Source organism: Aspergillus fijiensis (genome assembly GCF_003184825.1).
Source record: "Aspergillus fijiensis CBS 313.89 unplaced genomic scaffold BO72scaffold_60, whole genome shotgun sequence".
In the NCBI taxonomy this organism is placed as follows: domain Eukaryota; kingdom Fungi; phylum Ascomycota; class Eurotiomycetes; order Eurotiales; family Aspergillaceae; genus Aspergillus; species Aspergillus fijiensis.
Window position 1 is genome coordinate 103,968 of NW_024469036.1, and position 17,465 is coordinate 121,432.

The window sequence follows — 17,465 nt, forward strand, 5'->3', positions numbered from 1 at the left end:
AATCGCCAATGATTGTCGCGGTTGTCATGCAATTCTCCTCCAGCCTGCTCATTTAATCCCTTTACTGCCAGAGATCAGAGTTTTCTTCGCTTATGATTCTGCATTCGACATGTTGGGGTGGATCACCGGCCAGGAAGAGCAAGTCGCAGGTAAGTTCTGTCTTATACTCCTACTACTAGTTAGTTATACTACCGCTGCCCGCCTTGCGCCGGTGCACGCGCGCGCCGCCCACCCACTCACCACACCCCCCCAGACCTTTCACGGCCCAATAATGCTAGCCATTTTTACCTGACTATATGCAAAGCGCGGTCTCCGCGGGCTGACTTGTTCTCTCTCTTCCCTGTTTCATTGTCTTAGAAAACCTAGACAACTCCAAGGTTCTCGAGCCTCCAGAAACGCCCGCTCCCGTGTTTGCGATTCGCGCCTTCAAGAGTGCCTTGTTTGGTACTCCTGCTGCCGACAACGATAACGAAGACACCGGCAACCGCGCAGCCAAAACAAAGCCCGCTGCAGCCAATCACCGACTCGCCGATAATGTTGTTCTGAAACCTACGCAGAACGCAAGAGATGTCCCTCGCGCCACCAGAGCCGACCTTGATCTAGCTGTGAACGCGATGGCCTCTCCCACTAAAAGCATCCTCATGACACCCGGAACTGCCTCCAACCGACGAAAGACAGTTTCTTTTGGTGAAAGTGTGGTGGATAACGAGCGCCAACGTGACGATTTATCTGCGAAATACATCAAAACACCAGCCAGTCTCGCCAATAATTTCAGCAGCCAATGGTCTTCCGGCTCGTCTGCATCAAAACCAAGAAGCAAGCTTACTCAAGCTTTGATGGATTCACGCGACAAGCCCGCTAAGAGCGTTGACGTTTTTGTTGACTCTACCTCGTCATCCGAGACACAACTCAACATGTCGCAACCGGAAGAGGATGACAACGACGACACCATCAACCTTGACGAACCGCGATCACAGTCCGGGAAGTACTGGAAGGCGGAGTACGACAATTACCGGAACAAGACCACCTGGGAGATTAAGAAGTTGATTCAGTATCGCTCGGCGGCGAAAACATACGCTAAGAAGAAGGATGAGGAGGCTTCTCGGTTGGCCGAGAAGCTGAGAGAGGAGGAGATCAAGGTCGCGGAGATGGAACGCCATGTCACCCATCTGGCCTCAACCATGGTCGGAGAGAGCAATAATACGGACAAGGAGAAATTAGTGCAGGAACTCACCAAGCAAACCGCATTAGCGTTGCAGTACAAACATCGAGTCAACTCACTGCGGAAAACATTGGAACGTCATGGAGTCGTGGGGCAGGAGACTAGTGAGGTAGCTGATACTTCGGGGATCACCAGTCCTTCTGAGCCGAAGACCGATAGCGTCCACAAGGTCCAGCATGCTCTGGATCAAGCGAACGCCAAGATCGAGGAAATGAAGCGTCAGCAAGAAGAGTTCAATAAGCTGAAGGATTTGGCGCGCATCTCGGAGCAGAAGGCTTCGGAGTTGCAGAAGGAGAACGCGTCACTCAAGCAGACGCTCGCCCGTGTGAAGCAGGAGATGAGCAAATACGAGGGGCGTCGCAAAGAGAAGGAAGCGAAATTGAAGCAGCGCGAAGTCAAACTGGAATCGCGAATTCAGGAATATCGAGACCGCTTGAAGTCAATTTCTCAACAGCACCGCCAACACGAGGAGAGCCTCAAAGCGTCTTTCAGTGAGGAGCGCCGCCGGATGCAGGAGCAGGTTGATCAGCTCAGAATCAAGCTCACAGCCATCGAACGTCTACCACAGCTGCAAGGCCGCGCTCGTCGCTCTGAAAGTCCTCGAAAAGACCACACTGGGGTTCACGTTTACGATTTCGGCGTGCAAGCTAGCCCCGGAAAAGAACCGCTGGAGGGGACAATCGAGCTCGACGAGCCAGCAAGCCCGAGCCCGCGAGCCAAAGAGCGACGCTCATACCCGTCTTCAAGGTATACAGCAGGCGATCTCGACCTGAAACGCGCCATGAGAGCGATGGGGATTAGCGACGAAGACCAACTGGCATTTCTAGGAGGGGAGACTCTCCCTGCCCCCGGCTCCCTCTATCACCACGGCGATGAAGCCGCCGTCCCTCCATCCTCACCTCCAGAGTACCCGTCTGTCGAGCCTGCACGCTCACGCCCAAAGCACAAGTACGACACCAACAGCTACCGGAGCACCCATCCACTCCCCAGCAAATCTACCATCACCTCTCTCGCCCACCATCTCGCCCAAAATCTTGATGACAGCCATCATATCCGCACCACTACCACCACCAACGACCGTCTCCGCTCCCACCGCCCCTCCAAATACGGCCTCGATGCCGTCTCCGGCGTATCAGAATCACACTCATATCCCCTCGACCGCACCTCCAAACGCAAACCCAGCCAAGCCGCCGTGCAAAGGGACTCCATCCCGCTCGACCGCAAGCTCTCGGCCCAGGCGCGCCTCAAGCAGCGCAAGGATGAAACCCGCAAACCCAAAGAGCAAGGCAAAGAGAATATCCGAACGTACAACAACCCAACGTTGTCGGTACTCGAAGCCTAGAACGAGAACCATCATAACATCATAATGACGAACCTCATAACCTGCCACGCAGCCAGCACCCTTTCTTTTTTTCCGTCGATCGTGGCCGGATACCAGCACGAGATCTAAAACCTTTAACTCCCATTTGTTCCGTCCTTCTTACTTCCTTTTCCTTTTCTGTTCTAATCTTCTATGTTTCGATCTGGTTCACTCGGGATAGAGGAAAATATACCATTGTCAAGGGCGCTACCCGGGGGATTCGGTTTAGAGATCACATTAGCTTTGTTCGCTGCTACAGCTTGTCCTGTCTTGTCTTGTCTTAACTTGTCATGTGCTTTTCGCTCTCGTCTCTTCCTTTCTACCATCCCGTGTTCTGTTTTTGGTCACCCACGGCATTCTTTTTCCCATGTGTTTGTTGTTACGTTACAAGAGGGACTCGCTTGGAGGGCTACATAACAATATGTAGCTCCGCCTGTCCCAACTGACTGTATGTGAGATGTAATCTTTGGTTTCTTAGTCTTTCTTTCGGCTGGGTTGACTCTTACCCACACCCTCCTATGCCTTGTCTCTTCTATTGACATCACTATACCCCGAATCAAACAATCAAGCACTCACTGTTGATAACTTACATATCAACAACTATTGTCAACATCATCTCCACGTATTAGTGTCTTATCAACTTGCATGACTAAACTCGAGAGTACTCCTCCCATCCATCTTTAATGTTGGGTTGCCAAAGCGAGTTATATACCGGTCCGGTCATCCACCTTTCCAAAAACTGTAGCGTCTATCTAATTTATTGATCTATCCACTCATCCCTCGCATCTATCTACAAATCGCAAGAAGATGATCTGAATGTTTACTTCGAGCCTTGCTTGCCATCACTAAACGACACAACAGCCCACTTGCCGCTCCAGGCCCATTTGCGAGCTTCGGCGCCGCCGCCGTCAGGCAGAGCGCGGAGCTTCTCGTCTACGCCGGCAGGGAGACCGACCACGACGTCGGCCTTGCAGGTCCGGAAGGCCATGACGCGGATGCCGGAGTCGGGGCGGCCGAGGGGCCCAATGGCGGTGGTGAAGGGGGTGGTTGGGTCCCAGGTGGACTTTAGAGGGATGTTAGGTTTACTTGATGCTCTTATTTGTCTGAAAGGAGGGGGGACAGAAACTCACGTCATTGGTCAACTTGCGGTAGTTGAGATCACCCTTAAAGAGAACGAGTTCACTCTGCTTGAGATCCTCGTAGAGATCCGGGGCGAGGTACGGCATACGCCAGTATCCGCCGGGGAGGGTCCAGAAGGCGTGGGGGCGGATGATGAGCTTGCCCTCGGCGTGGAGGTGGCTCCAGTGGTCGAACAAGAAAGTCACCTCGGAGAGTTCCTTCTGGGACAGCGGGTCGTGCGTGCGGCCGGACTCGTCGGCGGCGGTGAAGAAGCCCTGGGCGTCGGCGAGGGCGTTGATGAGGGCCATGAAGTCCGGCGGGGTGACGTCGGATACGAACCACGGGATCACCTTCGGGTGGAGGACGACGGTCGTGGCCAGCCCCGCGGAGAGCAGATAGCCGGCGAGGATGAGGTCGACGAACAGCTCGAAGCCGGAGTTGTCGAGGACAATGTCGACGCGCCGCTCGTGGTGCTTGCGCTCGCGCCGGGCCCGCTGCAGCACGTCGAAGGCGGCGTCGAGGTCGTTGACGAGGATGTTCTCCTCGGCGGCCTTGCGGGCCTTGGAGCCCTGCAGCTTCTGGATGTCCTCGTAAGTGAGCGAGGTCAGGAGGGACAGGTCGGTGGCGTTGCCCCACAGGCAGATCTCGCACATCTCCGAGAAGAGCACCCGCTCCGCCTGCTCGATCTGCTCCGCGCTGCGGCCCTCGTTGCCGCCCTTCTCGGCTTCCGTGGCCAGCTCCTTGTATCGGGCCGCCAGTTCGAGAACAGCAGGACGGGATGACTTGAAGGTCGAGAGCTTCTGCCGGGCGAACACGTCATAGCCCTTCCAGTGTTTGGAGAGCGAGAAAAGGGTGCTCAACCGTCTGTCTGATTATGTCGTCAGCGCCAATTGCACAAGCCCCCGAGCTCAATTTGTCACGCACAGAGGTAGCATTCTGAGTATAGCCACGAGACATCGTGCCACGCCGGGTTCCCTCGTTCTTCGAGCTCCTTGTTGTAGTCTGCGATATCGGGTTGGCCGTCGTCGGGAAGGGGGCTGTCGACGGCATGGCCATGTTAGATGGTTTGGCACCGGCGTTGTACAGGTCAAAGTCTCACGTCAATTGTCTGTTATGCTGCAGCTCATACTTGAATGCTGCGAGCTTCTCGGTGATTTCCTTTCCTTCCCGACGCTTCTCCTCATCGGTCGTCTCGCTAACGGTGCGGTGCAGGTCATCAATGGCGCCTGTCTGCGTTATATCGTTGTCGTCAGCGTTACATGGCAGTGATCTATCAGGGACAGACGTACCAGGATGACCGGCCAGCGCTCACGAGCCGAGACGGAGGCAAAGCTAGACTGATCGGAAGTGAGATACTGCGCTGGTGGAGAGGGAAAGGCGGGGTCAGTCAAATACTGGTTGGTTTCAGAGAATCAGATGAGGGACTTACGGGTTTTTGGGTCGTACTCCATTGTGTAATATTGGTAGAAGAAAAACGCAGATTCTAAATAAACAAAAGAAAGAAGAAGAAGAAGAAGAAGAAGAAGAAGAAGAAGAGATGGTGTCTGAAGAAAGGAAGAATGATGGAGGGGAAGGGAAGCCCGCGACTTGGTTGAACCTTGAACCTTAAGAATCGCGGGGTTGCCGCGCTCGGATATCCCTCCGCCCCGCAGCCAAACCATTATCAATCAGTCAGTCGGTCAGTCAGTCATTCTCTAATTCAATTGCGCTGCGGTCTATTCGTCTGTCTAGAAGGAAAGAGAGGGACATTTGCTATAACCATCAACCATCCAAAGCAAAGCAATGAAACAACAAACAAGCACAATGCACATGCAGATAAAAGGCAATTCCGCACGACAGCCGCCAATCCAACACCGCTCAGACCTGCCTGCACATGCCGGGCAAGAAGCGAAATAGCAATGAAGATGAGAAAGAATCAAGAATAAAAAATAAAGAAGAGCACGAAAAGATAGAAGAGAGAAAAAGAAAACACCCCTCAGATCCAGAACGATAGATTTAATCCGCTATGCAAAACAAAATGGTCCTCAAGGTCGTCATCAATCAAAAATCATTCAATAGATACATCGCCCTCGTACTGTGGGTCCTGAGGCAATCCACTCGAATACTCGTCTATGTATTCGGAACTTCGCCTCCAAGCCGCGAGGCTTTCCCTGCGTTCATCATTCCAAGTCAGAATGGGGCTCACATCATAGACATGAGGGAGCTTTGTGCGTAGGCCTGCGGAGCGTTTTAGCGTCTGTGTATTTGTCTTTGTTGGGGCCAGCAGGACTTACCATCGGCTTGATGTCAGGGTGGGGAACTGCCTCGAAGACCTGGTACTCAAGCTTGAGCTCAGGCCCAATCTTGATGAAAGCGCCCTTGTTCTCGGTGGAATCGCAGTACTTGGGCGCCGAGAACACCGTGATGCAGCGACCGTCATGCTCAACCTCGTAACCCTCCATGCGAACCTCGTGCGATCGGATGATCGCCTCCAGTCCGTTCTTCTCACAGAAGCGCTTGGTGACGTCGGGTCCGAATTGAAGACCAACACCGCGCTTGCTGGGTCCACGACCAGGTTGGGTCTGCGGGTCGGTCCAGAGCATCTCCATCATCAACCCCTGCTGGCCCGGCTGGCGCTGGTTGTGGCGGTTCAACTTGCGGATATCATCGAGGGTAGTGTTGTCGTCGGAGAAGAGACCACCGTGGAGAACAAGGTACTTGTTACCGATCAACGTGGCCAAGGGCAGAGCGGAGAAGGACTCCGAGAAGACCTTGAAGGTGGTCTCGTTGTACTTAGCCTTGCACTCGCCCTCAAAACCGTACACCTTATTCATGTCGTCCGTCTCGTGGTTGCCACGGTTCAAGAAGATGCGGTTGGGTCTCAGCCACTTGTACGCGTAGAGAAGCAGAGCAATCTCAGTCGACCACGATCCCCGATCCACAAAGTCACCGTTGAAGAGATAAGCATTCGTCTCGCTCGGGTAGCCGTTCAATCGGAAGATCTCAAGCAGGTCGAAGTATTGTCCTGTCCCACAATCAGTCTTCACCAGAAAACCAGAAAACAACAGCGCGCTAGGTCCCTACCGTGCGTATCACCACAGACCGTCAAGCGGGTGCCCTCCTCGACGCCGACCTCCACCATCGTCGGCTCAGCGTAGACGATGTCCTTCACGGCCTTGATTATTTGGAAGACGTACTTGCGGTGAATCTTCTTGCCGTTCTTGAACCGCTCGATCATATCGTCGATGAACTCCTGGGTCATCTCGTTCTTCTCCAACCGCACGCCATCGTAGCTAGCATCCACAGCAATCGAGTCGATGTCCAGGCTCTCGAAAGCCGAGGGCGGGTCGCTGACTTCGATGGCCTTCTCGAACTCCAGCCGGCGGACCAGCTTCTCACATTCGGCGAGCTTCAGCTTCGCATCGCGGTTTCCGGGATCCCGCTTAACCACCGCCCTGAAGTCCTTGAGGGCTTCCTTGTAGTGCAGAATGGCGCTGTTCGCAAGGGCTCGTCTCCAGTATGCCTAAGTGATGTGACGTTGATCAGGATATATAGACACGCGCAGGCGCTTTAACACATTCAGGACGCTGAACAAACCTTGATGAAGTTGGGGTCGAGCTCCAGTGCCTTGGTGGCATCTGCAATCGCAAATCCGTACGCTTCAAGCTTGATATGCGCCTAGATCTCCCGAACGCCACCCAGCCAAAGTATCAGTATACAGGAAACCGCCACATTAGGGAGGGAGATCGGGGAGGAACTGGCGAGACTGCCGGGGACAGCAGCGCGACATACCTGAGCTCTGTTGCTGAAGAAGGTGGGTTCCTTGTCGTACTTCTCTATCGCCTGTGTGTAGAAGTCGATGGCGGCGGGCCATTCATGTTGCGCGAACGCCTTGTTCCCCTGCGCCTTCAGCGCAGTGGCAGCCTCAAGATCGGAGGACGCCATCGGAAGGATAATAAGGTGTTGATAAAGTGAGAGGAGAGTGTGTATAGCAAGTGGCCTGGTAAAAATGAGGTGGATGGCAAGGGGGAGGTTTTCGGCAGGTGAGCACGCGGGAACAAATTAATTGTAAGGGAAGAGGCGGGGAGAATTGAAGGGAGCGAGAGAGAACTAGAGAGGCGACGATGATGATGATGCAGTGAGCCCGACACCAAAGGGGACAGTAATGAGTCACGGTCAGTGCCCAAATAGATAATAATGTAAGAGAATGAAATAAGACCAGGAGCAATCTCAACTGATAAAAGATCTTTGATCTCTGGCAAAGCTGTGAACAGCCAGTCAATCAATCAATCAATCAGCCGCCATGAAGCACTTCCGAGGATTTATTTGATGTCCGCCCGTTTTCTTCGGTCTTGGCAACCCTCCCGGTCCGATTCGAGAACCTGCGACCACCACCGGGCCTTTTACTCAACCTTGAATTCCTCCATTATCGCCATTGATTCTGCTCTCTCAATCCTATTGTCCCCTCTCCAGCAAAGCATCCAACCCTGTCGCGGCTCCCTCCACAGCGTACCAGCCTTCGATCCAGCCCAGCATTCCACCCTCGCAACAAAGAAACAAAAAAACACACATAAAGGGCACGCACCTCTGGCCGGAGTCCAGCTCAGCGACACTCCGTTGACCTCCTCAACCTCCAAACCAACCAGCCAACCAACCGCATAACTTTCATCCCAAGGGAAAATGTCCTACTACGTCGCGCCCAGCCAGCAGCGCACTCTCCGCGCTTGCATGGTCTGCTCTCTCGTCCAACTCCACAGCGTGAGTCGAAAACCCAACTCCCCAAACCAGCTTTCTCTTTCACTACCACAACCCAATCCAATCCATACTGCCTCCCACACCATAACCTCACACATGACCCTCATCCAGAAGCTAACATAATATCCTTTTGCCACCGCAATGCAGAAATTCATGCGCGAAGGCTGCCCCAACTGCGACAACGTCCTCGGCCTCCGCGGCAACAACGACGCCATCCAAGAATGCACATCCCAGGTCTTCGAGGGCCTGCTGACACTCCGGGACCCCACGACCAGCTGGGTGGCTCGGTGGCAGCGGCTGGATAGCTATGTCCCCGGGACATACGCTGTCAAGGTGACCGGTTCGGTGAGTTTTTTTTTTTCCGGCGCGCATGGGCCTGGCCCATACCACCGATGCCGTCCATGGACTAAACATTTCGCAGCTTCCGGATGAGATTATTTCCAGCTTGGAGGACTCGGGGATCAAGTATATTCCGTATGTTGAGCCATACAGTCCCTCCATCTTGTGTGTTCTGGGACACGTCCTGGCAGCAGCAGAAACAGAAGAAGAAGCTTACTGACTGGTTTTATTTATAGGAGGGATGGTAGTACTGGTGAAGAGGAGGCGTAGGAACGGGGCCACTCGTTTCGATATCTGCTGAATGACGGAGGCCGCACGGCCTAGAAATTCTGGGTGGAAGGTGGCTTTCTTCTTTTTTTCTTGTTCCTTGCGCGGATGCACAACACTGGAGTTTTGGTTAGGTTGTTTTCTCGTACTATATGCGATTCCGGGAAACATGGCTGCTTGCCCCTTGGTTTTCTTTTTACTGCGCCGGGGTTGCTCGTCTTTTCTTATTTTTCCAAAGACGAGCTTTCAGAAAGGTTCAGAAGATCAGCCCCAAACAATGCTCGATACCCGATTAGATGAATGTTCAATGTTGCCTTCCTGATGGCATCCAATTGCTATTTCTCGATGCTAACATAAATACAAGGCATCAACTCATCATACTCATACGCTGCTGGATTTGGCTCAAGTAGAACGCAAGAAATGAACCCAATCAATTGCCGACCCGCCTGATGTACCACTGAACGCCAGATTTCAATCACAAATGTCCCAGTTAAAGAAGAAATGTTGGTAGCCAATCAAGCCGCTTTACAGCTGCTTGATGATCTTCTCAACGCTCTCCAAGAGGATATCAGCTGCACACAATGTTAGCCTCCGGCCATCTTACTCCTGTCAGGTGCTACCGATTGACTTACCATGGTGCTTCTGGAAGATCAACATTGGCCTCAGGCGAACGGCGCTCTGGCCGCTTCCTCCAATGTTGACGCCGACGTTCTTGGCCTTGGCCAGGAATTCATCACGCTTGGGAGAGTCCCAGGCAATGAAGGTACCCTGGCCCTTGCCACGGAGGTTCTGCAAGTGCTCGGGGTACTGCTTAGCAAGACGCTCGAGACCGGCGAACAGGTAGTCACCAGTGATCGCAGTGTTCTCCACCAGGTTCAGGCGCTCAATCTCCTCGGTGATACCGCGGAAGATGAGGGCACGGGCCGGGTCACCCATCCAGGTGTTGAACTGACGGTAAGGCTTGTTGGGGCGCAGAGCGGGGTTTCCGTAGTAGTATCCGGCAGTTTGGGCCTTCTTGGAGAAAGTCACAATATCGGGGGGAGTCGCCAGGTTCCAGTGGTCATGGGCCCAGAACTTTCCAGTAGCGCCCACGCCGGTCTGCACCTCATCAACGATGAACAGGACATTGTGGCGCTTGGTGATGTCGCGGAGACCCTGGAAGAAGGCAGGAGAGGCGTGGTTGTCACCACCCTCCGACTGGATAGGCTCAACCACAACAGCTGCCACAGGGTTGTGGAACTCCTTAATCAGGCGCTCAACCTCCTGCAAGCAGCGCTGCTCCTCCTGGGCATTCTCCGCGGCATGCTCCTCTAAGGGGTACTTGAGCGAGGGGAAGGGAGCCTGCGGCCAGTCAAAGGCAGGAATATCAAGCTTGTGGATAGGCTTGCTGCGGGTAGTAGACAGACTACCGAAGAGACGGCCGTGGAAGGCAGACTTGAAGGACATGATGGACAGCTGAGGGGACCCCGGGGACTGGTTGTTCATGGTAGTCTGCAGCTCCTCCTCGGTGAACTCCTTCTCGGCACCACCACGCTCGCGCTGGCGGTAGTACATGAAAGCCGCCTTGTAAGCAGTCTCGTTGGCATCGGAACCAGCCAAGGCAGTGAAGACCTGATTGAGACCCTTGGGAGCAACCTTGAGAATGCCCGTGTTCAAGATGTCGGCCCAGTCGTGAGAGGGAAAGTTACCCAGTGCGGGTCTGTTGATCAAGGCATTGACCATCTCGGGAGATTCGGCCACTTTGCGGAGGTGAGGGTTGTTGTAACCAACAGGGATGGAGGCAATCTGGGCGTAGCTGTCGCCGAGAACCGCGTTAGATGCGAATCAATATATTGGTGGTAGGTTAAGGATCAAAGGAAGTATGGTAGCTTACACATCAAGGAGAAGGTTTCCGTCCGTATCGGCGATGCTGCGGTCGATAATTAGCTACTAACTCCTGATTCAAAGCGATAACCTGGAGGGGCTCAAAAGGCATACTAGTTTCCAGTAGACTTGTAGTAGTCAGCCAGCATGTTCAAGCTGCGCACGTCAAAGACCTGATCCAGCTTCTGAGCAGCAGCCTTGTTGTTGGGGCCGGGAATGGCGGTGGCCAACTTGGGAGCCGTGGGCTCATCGGGGAAGAATGGCTTCTCAGCAGCCCGCAAGTGGGCAGTGGTGCTGAGGGGGCGGACTGCCGAAAGGCGAGTCGCCGTGCGAAGCTTGAGGCTGGAGCGGAAGACAGCTGCCATTGTGAATATACAGGGAGATTGTTTGGTGGGTGGTTTGGGTAGAAGAGTAGAATAGTTATCCCTTGTGCCAGGCACAACCAGGACAAAGAAGCGGAGTGGAGAGGGATGATAACGCGATGACGACAGATAAGGGATTGAGGGGAGAGATAGGATAGATCGCCCAACCAGCCTAATAGTCGACAATCAGCAGAAAAGATTGAAGATGATGCTGCAATAGACAGTCAAGAAGATGATTGACACTTGGAAATCAAGAACAAAAACTCCCCTCCAAAATTTGGCGGCGCGGCTGGTTAAATAGCAGACGGCGGTGCGGAGAGAGAAGCAGCTCATGCGGAAGCTGCCCCGCGCCAGAGAGCTCTCCTCGGCGATTTGCACCAATCACCACCCCGGATATGCCCGTGCTCGGCGATCCAGCAGAGGCGCCGATAAAATGGGACTCACAATCAGTCCTGATCACTCGACTATTAGTAGCATCAATTATCCATTTCCTCGTCATTCGGTCCGATTGCTGTCCGGACTGTGTTCCTCCCGGAACGACTTTCCCTTTGCAATAGGGCTTCACGATTGCAGCGGTGAGAAACAGCAGCTGAGCCCACGATGTGGAAGTTGGAGACAGCTTCCAGTTCCCCAGATCATTCTTATCGATCGGCTTGGCAGGCAAGATAAGGAACTGAATATTCCTTCACAATTGAAGCAAGCATCGGGTTCGACGAGTATGCGGGCTTCTATCACCAAATATTTCCGACATATACGACCCCATTGACATGGGCTGTCATGGACTTTCAGCTTTTCCAAAACGGAGAAACTGTTCAGCTTATTGTTTTCAACCACGAACGTCTGCCTTCTTTTCAGCACCCCTGCGGTCACAATCAATGACCACAACACTTCCGTTTCGCATCACCACCCGCACGATCACAGACCTCTCCGAGCCAACCACAACACCAACTCCTGAAAGCGAGCACTTCTTCCGTTATACGAGTGGACGATGGCTCTGGGATGAAGAACAGCAGCTCCGGGACAGGTATAAGGTCTTTGATGTTGCTGCACTCCAAAGCCTCGCGGCTAACGCCGTTCGATCAGACAGCTGCCTCTCCATAACGAAGTTGGCCGAAGGAGGATATAATAAGGTCTTCCGTTTGATCATGAAAGATGGCAAGAAAGTGCTTGCCCGGATACCAAACCCAACTGCCGGCCCAGCGTTCTATACAACTGCATCCGAAGTTGCTACCATGGAGCTTGTAAGTTCACCTTAAAGCCAAGTTAACCGCAAGGGCGGCCAGTTCATGCCTGATCCCTTGGGCCGAGATTTCCTTCAAATTCCCGTGCCTCGAGTCCTTGATTGGAATGCCACGTCAAAGAACGCCGTTGGCTCGGAATATATCATTATGGAAGAAGCATCTGGCACACAGCTTGGAGTCATCTGAGATCAGCTGAATCCGGATAAAAAACTCTCCATCATGAGGGAGATAGTGAACGTCGAGTCAAAGATGCTTGCGGTGTCGTTTTCTCAATAAGTGAATCCGTTTAAATGATAAATGCGTGTGTGGAATCTTATCATCGCGTCAGCTTTGGTAGTATATATTTCGCGAGCGAGGCAGTGGAAAGCGCGGTTCCAGCGATGCTCACCAACGCCGCTTCCTCCGAACTGAAAGAGAGAGTGCGCAAGAGATTCAGTATTGGGCCTACCGTCGACCGAAGCTTTTGGAAGAAGGAACGCTCGTCGATGCAGATCCCGCGGGGTCCTTGTAAGCATTCTCAGATCACCGTTTCAAATTTTTTCTTGTACTAATTGCTCTCAGGGCGCACGCCCCGAGAATATGCGCTAAGTGTCGGTCGGCGTGAACGGGCGTGGATCAAACGGTTTGCCATCTCGAAACCATCAAGCGAAGCTACTCTCGTTTCCCCAGCCCAAAATAGTCCACAGGCACATCTGCAGCTGTTGGAGAAGTATCTCCAAGTGGCTCCTGCTCTGATGGACATTGACCCCGTTCTCACTCGCCCTACGTTATGGCACGGAGACCTTCATTCATCGAATCTATCTGTTGATGATGGCCGTATCACGGCTGTCATCGATTGACAAGGCTCGTGGGCCGGGCCGCTCCTTCTTCAATCCCAACCCTCCCCGATCGTGGACTACCCAGGCAGTATTCTACTCCAGCGTCCCGGCAATTTCGACGATCTGGACCCAGAGCAGCAAGCGGAGATCAAGCAAAAAATCTTCAAATCGACGCTATACCAGCTCTATCTTCTGGAGACGAAAGAGCGGAACCCTCTTCTTGCCCAAGCATTCCATCTAGACCATGGGAAGACAAGGCGTCTACCGGTCGAATTGGCCGGAAACACATGGGATGATGACATAGTCTCTTTCCGTGAGGCACTCATCAACGTTGAAAGGTAGCTATCTCATCACTTCAGTCCCACCTTCCTTTTTTTGAGGTTATCTGATCTTTTATCTCCAGACATTGGCAAGAACTTGGCATTCAAGGCGGATGTCCCTATCATTTCATGCAAGATGAACTACATAGCCACGCCGTCGATGCCGAGGGCTGGAATGAGGTCCAGGAGTTCTTCGACCGTATAGAAGGTCTTGTGAAACGAGATGGCTGGATATCTCCCGATACGTTTGACGCTGCCTTCAACTTCTTTTCCGAACTGCGAGAACGTGGCCTGAAGCATATGAAGGGGCGAGAAAAGAGAGCTTTTGACAGACAGACTCGTTGGGCGAGAAAACAGGGTGGGTGATTTGAATACCGAGGCCTACGGGGGGACGTCACTAGGCTAGTATCCGACGGGATGATGGCCTTGACCACGCTTCGAAGACGCTGTCCTACCGCCAATTTGACCAAGCAGTAATCTCCAGTTAGATAAGAGATGGCAGTGCGTCGGGCTGAAAATAAATAGTCAGTAGTCAGGAGGAATCAGACTTCGAAGGGCAATTACATAGCAGTGGTGTATCAGAGCACGAAACTCTGAAGAATCAAGCTAGCTGGAGGATACAGTGATTCACAGGCCTGCTGTTTAGGGAGAAGATGGAAACCCCTGGAGTACGGAGGATTAATCTATCGTATCGGAGTCCACGAGGAAGTCTAGATTGTTCTTTCCTTGACAGCCATCTACTTAAGTTTCACACGTGCATACACCCCTGCTAGTATGTGCTAGACTGCGATACCAAGACCGGGCTTTAATACAACAGGATTGTCGACTACTCGACGTTCCTGTGACACGCGACAGTGAAGGATCGGAGGGAAGAGCGACGCGGAGGTTCGAGAAGCAGGGTTGCTAAGCGAAACACGTAAGCACAGTTGGTGCCTGCGTTAGTATGCCCGCATTTAGTGAGGCCTGCATGGGTTCATGTAACTAGCCCGAAGAAGGTAGTCTACGCGATGCCGGCCCGGTCAGGCCAATCTGGTATCCAAGCTGAAGTCGACTCAGAGTGGGGAGTGCGGGATCCGATTGCGGAGCTGCTCCATCGACCCACTTCTAGTACTTCGCCAGCTGCAAGTAATTTGAATAGACATCGCTCAATTTGAGATTGGAGTCGCTTCGTCACTGCGAGCGCACAATATGGGTTTTATAGATAAAGTTACACACAGAATGTAGATATAAGTTCTTGTATACAAAAAGAAAAAGAATGAATCTTGCCAGAAGTACACAGCGCTGTGCGTAGACGTGATGCGTACATGTGTTGAACACGATTACCATCGTTAAGCATTATCATCGTGATGACGAAAGTCTGTTGTATGAAGACATGATAAGAATATTAATCGAATCGAAGGAAGAACTAGAAAAAGTTCTTATCGTCGGTCGTCGACCGGTCAGTCGTCGACCGTTCGGTGTTCGAGTTTAAGTCTCGAGTAAGGGAGGCAGTAGATTTGTCGCTACCAGGCGACGTGTAGACTACACCGTGGTTCTTCAATTCCACATGATGTGTAGGTGTTGCAACCCGCATATGGTTCGAGATTGACGAGGGCTGATTGCTGTCGGCATGCCCGGGCTTCTTGATCTCAGACCATGTCTCCATCTCCACCGTGCGCAGAACCTCGAACCGATCGACATTGGTGTCGCCTTGATAGCCATATTGCCGATCTTCAATCCTTGATTCTTTGGTAGGCCCACTCGAGGACCACCCCTTTCGTGGAAGGCTCTTGGGGCCATAAGACGAGGCATAGCGGCGACTGGACTGGAGAAGACGGGGCAGAAAGAAGGTGACAAGGGGCCTCAACGCAGGAGCAGAAGCACAGATCTAAAACGGGTCAGACGGAATTGAATCAGTCACGAGGAGGTGATAGCATACTAAACCCATGCTGATCTCTATTGAAGCAGCGAGAAGGACAGGCCAGCCCACCCAAGTAACATCATATGAAGCCACCATGCTCTTCCAAACGTAGACTGTCCGGATGGAGCCAGCAACATTAACCACGATTCCCAATCCAAAGATGGAGATAACAGCAACTCGCTGTCGAGTAGGCATCTTCAAACTCCAGATCAATGGCATTGGGAGCACAGTGGTGAGGAAATCAGTGAAAATGTTCACGACACTGGCTGAGAACACAGCAGCACCGTCGTTGAGGCAATGGAAGGGGTATGTGGGTGCCACTTCCCAGTATGCACGTATTGGCCTAATTGATCAGTACGAATTCACGGCAAGATGCGCTTGTGATAAGAGCGGTTTAGGAGGGAAACTCACGAGCATTGGAAGACGGAGATGAACAGAAACAGAAGACAGCATATTGCCACGATGACCATGCCGATGATCAGCACAATGTTGTAAGAGGAATATAAACCTTTGCTCCCGGCTCCAAGCAAACGCTTGCAGAACCACAACAAAGAAAGCTTTGTGATACTGGACGATAAGGAGAAAAGCATTTGGAACGCGAGGTTGAGCTTGTTGACTGTTGGCAACCAAGAGGGTGGAATATCCCACATGTGCCGAGTCCAACCGTAGTTTTCAGTTGCTATAGATGTTACAGCGCACATTCCAATTGCGAAAGCCTGGCGCACAATTGTTAGCGACTAGGTCTTGGGAGTTCTGCAACCTGGTACTCACAAGGGCCCAAATGATGAGGATATCATCGAAACCAAAAGTGCACGTTATTCTCAAACGCGTATAGAGGCGGAGGCAGGTCACAACGAATGCGACGCTAAGGAGGACAACGCTGACGATAAGCACATAGTTTCCACGAGTCACAGGGTCGACATAATTAGGCGTGGGCCATGTCGCCAGGACACTGGCGGGTGGAATTCGCATGTTAAGACGAGGTGATTCGGATGATGGTTCGAGCAGGATTCAGTTGCTGAATTGCTTTGATGGAGCGAAGGGTTGTTCAAGCACGCGGTCGTTCAGTTAGAATTCAAGCACAACCACCAGCAACCCCGGACAGATAGTTGCTGATCACATTGGCCATAATCACGATCTGATATCACGGAAAAGGTAACGTGGTGCAAAGAACTATCGCAATGGCGGACTGAGTACGAGTCACTGACGCCACTTGCTGGTTGACAGCTTCGATGAGGGGGGCGACCGGGGATGTAATATAGCCAGGAATGAGGTACCCACTCCCAGCTTTTGAAATGCCGTCGGTTCAGGTCCTGGTTGGTCCCTTTCTCCAACCATGAATTGCCCGTAGCCAGCCCACCTTGACATTTTGACTTTGGCTGGGGCAACTAATTTCAGATCGATCCCAGAAGAGCTAAGAAACAAGTCAAGGTCCTCCAATGAAGCCAGTGGGTCTGACTCCACAATGGGGTAGTATCGGCCAGACAATGGCGAGGAGGGGGACCACTAGGAGAGAGAATCGCCGGGGGTTTCACGGGGTGCACAGGACAGCAACAGGCAGATCCATTGAACCGTCGTTCATATTCTGCTCCACATGCCGGCGGAATCGATCTAATGCTTGTAGCAAATGAGCCATTAATCACCGGCCCAAGTCTAGATGGCCAGCTTGAACCAGGGTGCCAAAGTCTATTCACCCATAGTCAAGAACTGACCTGAAATTTGCGGATTTGCGGGCAGAGAGTCATTTGCTGGCTGTTCAAAGCGGTTCTCCAACGAGAATCCGTCAGCCTCCAACTAGAGTAAGTAGGTGGTTTGAAAATATGGTCGAGGGCAATTCTCAGGAGACAACCTGGTGGATGTGAAATCCGATGTGATGGAGGCGATGGAGGAGATAGAGGAGGAAGGGAAGGAATAGTGCTC

At 52.5% G+C, this 17,465-nt stretch overlaps 7 protein-coding genes across 7 annotated transcripts; 3 read left to right on the forward strand and 4 right to left on the reverse strand.

Annotated features, from left to right (window-relative positions):
• Positions 1–109: 109 nt before the first annotated feature.
• Positions 110–2,564, forward strand: BO72DRAFT_500072 (uncharacterized protein; the record flags this gene model as incomplete). The annotated part of the gene is made up of 2 exons (XM_040948878.1): positions 110–149; positions 367–2,564. The coding sequence occupies 2 exons, from the start codon at positions 110–112 to the stop codon at positions 2,562–2,564; spliced, it is 2,238 nt and encodes a 745-aa protein (XP_040797412.1).
• Positions 2,565–3,063: 499 nt separating this feature from the next.
• BO72DRAFT_489017 (damage-control phosphatase ARMT1 family protein) lies at positions 3,064–5,255 on the reverse strand. The gene is made up of 6 exons (XM_040948064.1): positions 5,131–5,255; positions 4,991–5,061; positions 4,801–4,931; positions 4,626–4,738; positions 3,713–4,569; positions 3,064–3,645 (listed from the first exon to the last, which is right to left on the reverse strand). The coding sequence occupies exons 1-6, from the start codon at positions 5,150–5,152 to the stop codon at positions 3,403–3,405; spliced, it is 1,437 nt and encodes a 478-aa protein (XP_040797413.1). The 5' UTR covers positions 5,153–5,255; the 3' UTR covers positions 3,064–3,402.
• A 457-nt stretch (positions 5,256–5,712) lies between these two features.
• On the reverse strand, positions 5,713–6,917 carry ppt1 (protein serine/threonine phosphatase PPT1). Its single transcript, XM_040939944.1, has 2 exons — positions 5,975–6,917; positions 5,713–5,918 (listed from the first exon to the last, which is right to left on the reverse strand). Exons 1-2 carry the CDS (start codon positions 6,512–6,514, stop codon positions 5,883–5,885), a joined length of 576 nt encoding a protein of 191 aa, XP_040797414.1. The 5' UTR covers positions 6,515–6,917; the 3' UTR covers positions 5,713–5,882.
• A 1,411-nt stretch (positions 6,918–8,328) lies between these two features.
• Positions 8,329–9,044, forward strand: spt4 (transcription elongation factor SPT4; the record flags this gene model as incomplete). Its single annotated transcript, XM_040942483.1, has 4 exons — positions 8,329–8,438; positions 8,583–8,780; positions 8,857–8,909; positions 9,011–9,044. Exons 1-4 carry the CDS (start codon positions 8,361–8,363, stop codon positions 9,042–9,044), a joined length of 363 nt encoding a protein of 120 aa, XP_040797415.1. The 5' UTR covers positions 8,329–8,360.
• Positions 9,045–9,421: 377 nt separating this feature from the next.
• gatA (4-aminobutyrate transaminase gatA) lies at positions 9,422–11,502 on the reverse strand. Its single transcript, XM_040945574.1, has 4 exons — positions 11,019–11,502; positions 10,915–10,950; positions 9,674–10,836; positions 9,422–9,613 (listed from the first exon to the last, which is right to left on the reverse strand). The coding sequence occupies exons 1-4, from the start codon at positions 11,267–11,269 to the stop codon at positions 9,567–9,569; spliced, it is 1,497 nt and encodes a 498-aa protein (XP_040797416.1). The 5' UTR covers positions 11,270–11,502; the 3' UTR covers positions 9,422–9,566.
• A 639-nt stretch (positions 11,503–12,141) lies between these two features.
• On the forward strand, positions 12,142–14,011 carry BO72DRAFT_471672 (uncharacterized protein; the record flags this gene model as incomplete). Its single annotated transcript, XM_040947099.1, has 7 exons — positions 12,142–12,467; positions 12,525–12,684; positions 12,736–12,765; positions 12,864–13,014; positions 13,069–13,323; positions 13,411–13,663; positions 13,729–14,011. The coding sequence occupies 7 exons, from the start codon at positions 12,142–12,144 to the stop codon at positions 14,009–14,011; spliced, it is 1,458 nt and encodes a 485-aa protein (XP_040797417.1).
• Positions 14,012–14,557: 546 nt separating this feature from the next.
• BO72DRAFT_243659 (uncharacterized protein) lies at positions 14,558–16,750 on the reverse strand. The gene is made up of 4 exons (XM_040939945.1): positions 16,317–16,750; positions 15,957–16,261; positions 15,564–15,888; positions 14,558–15,512 (listed from the first exon to the last, which is right to left on the reverse strand). The coding sequence occupies exons 1-4, from the start codon at positions 16,515–16,517 to the stop codon at positions 15,051–15,053; spliced, it is 1,293 nt and encodes a 430-aa protein (XP_040797418.1). The 5' UTR covers positions 16,518–16,750; the 3' UTR covers positions 14,558–15,050.
• Positions 16,751–17,465: the final 715 nt, after the last annotated feature.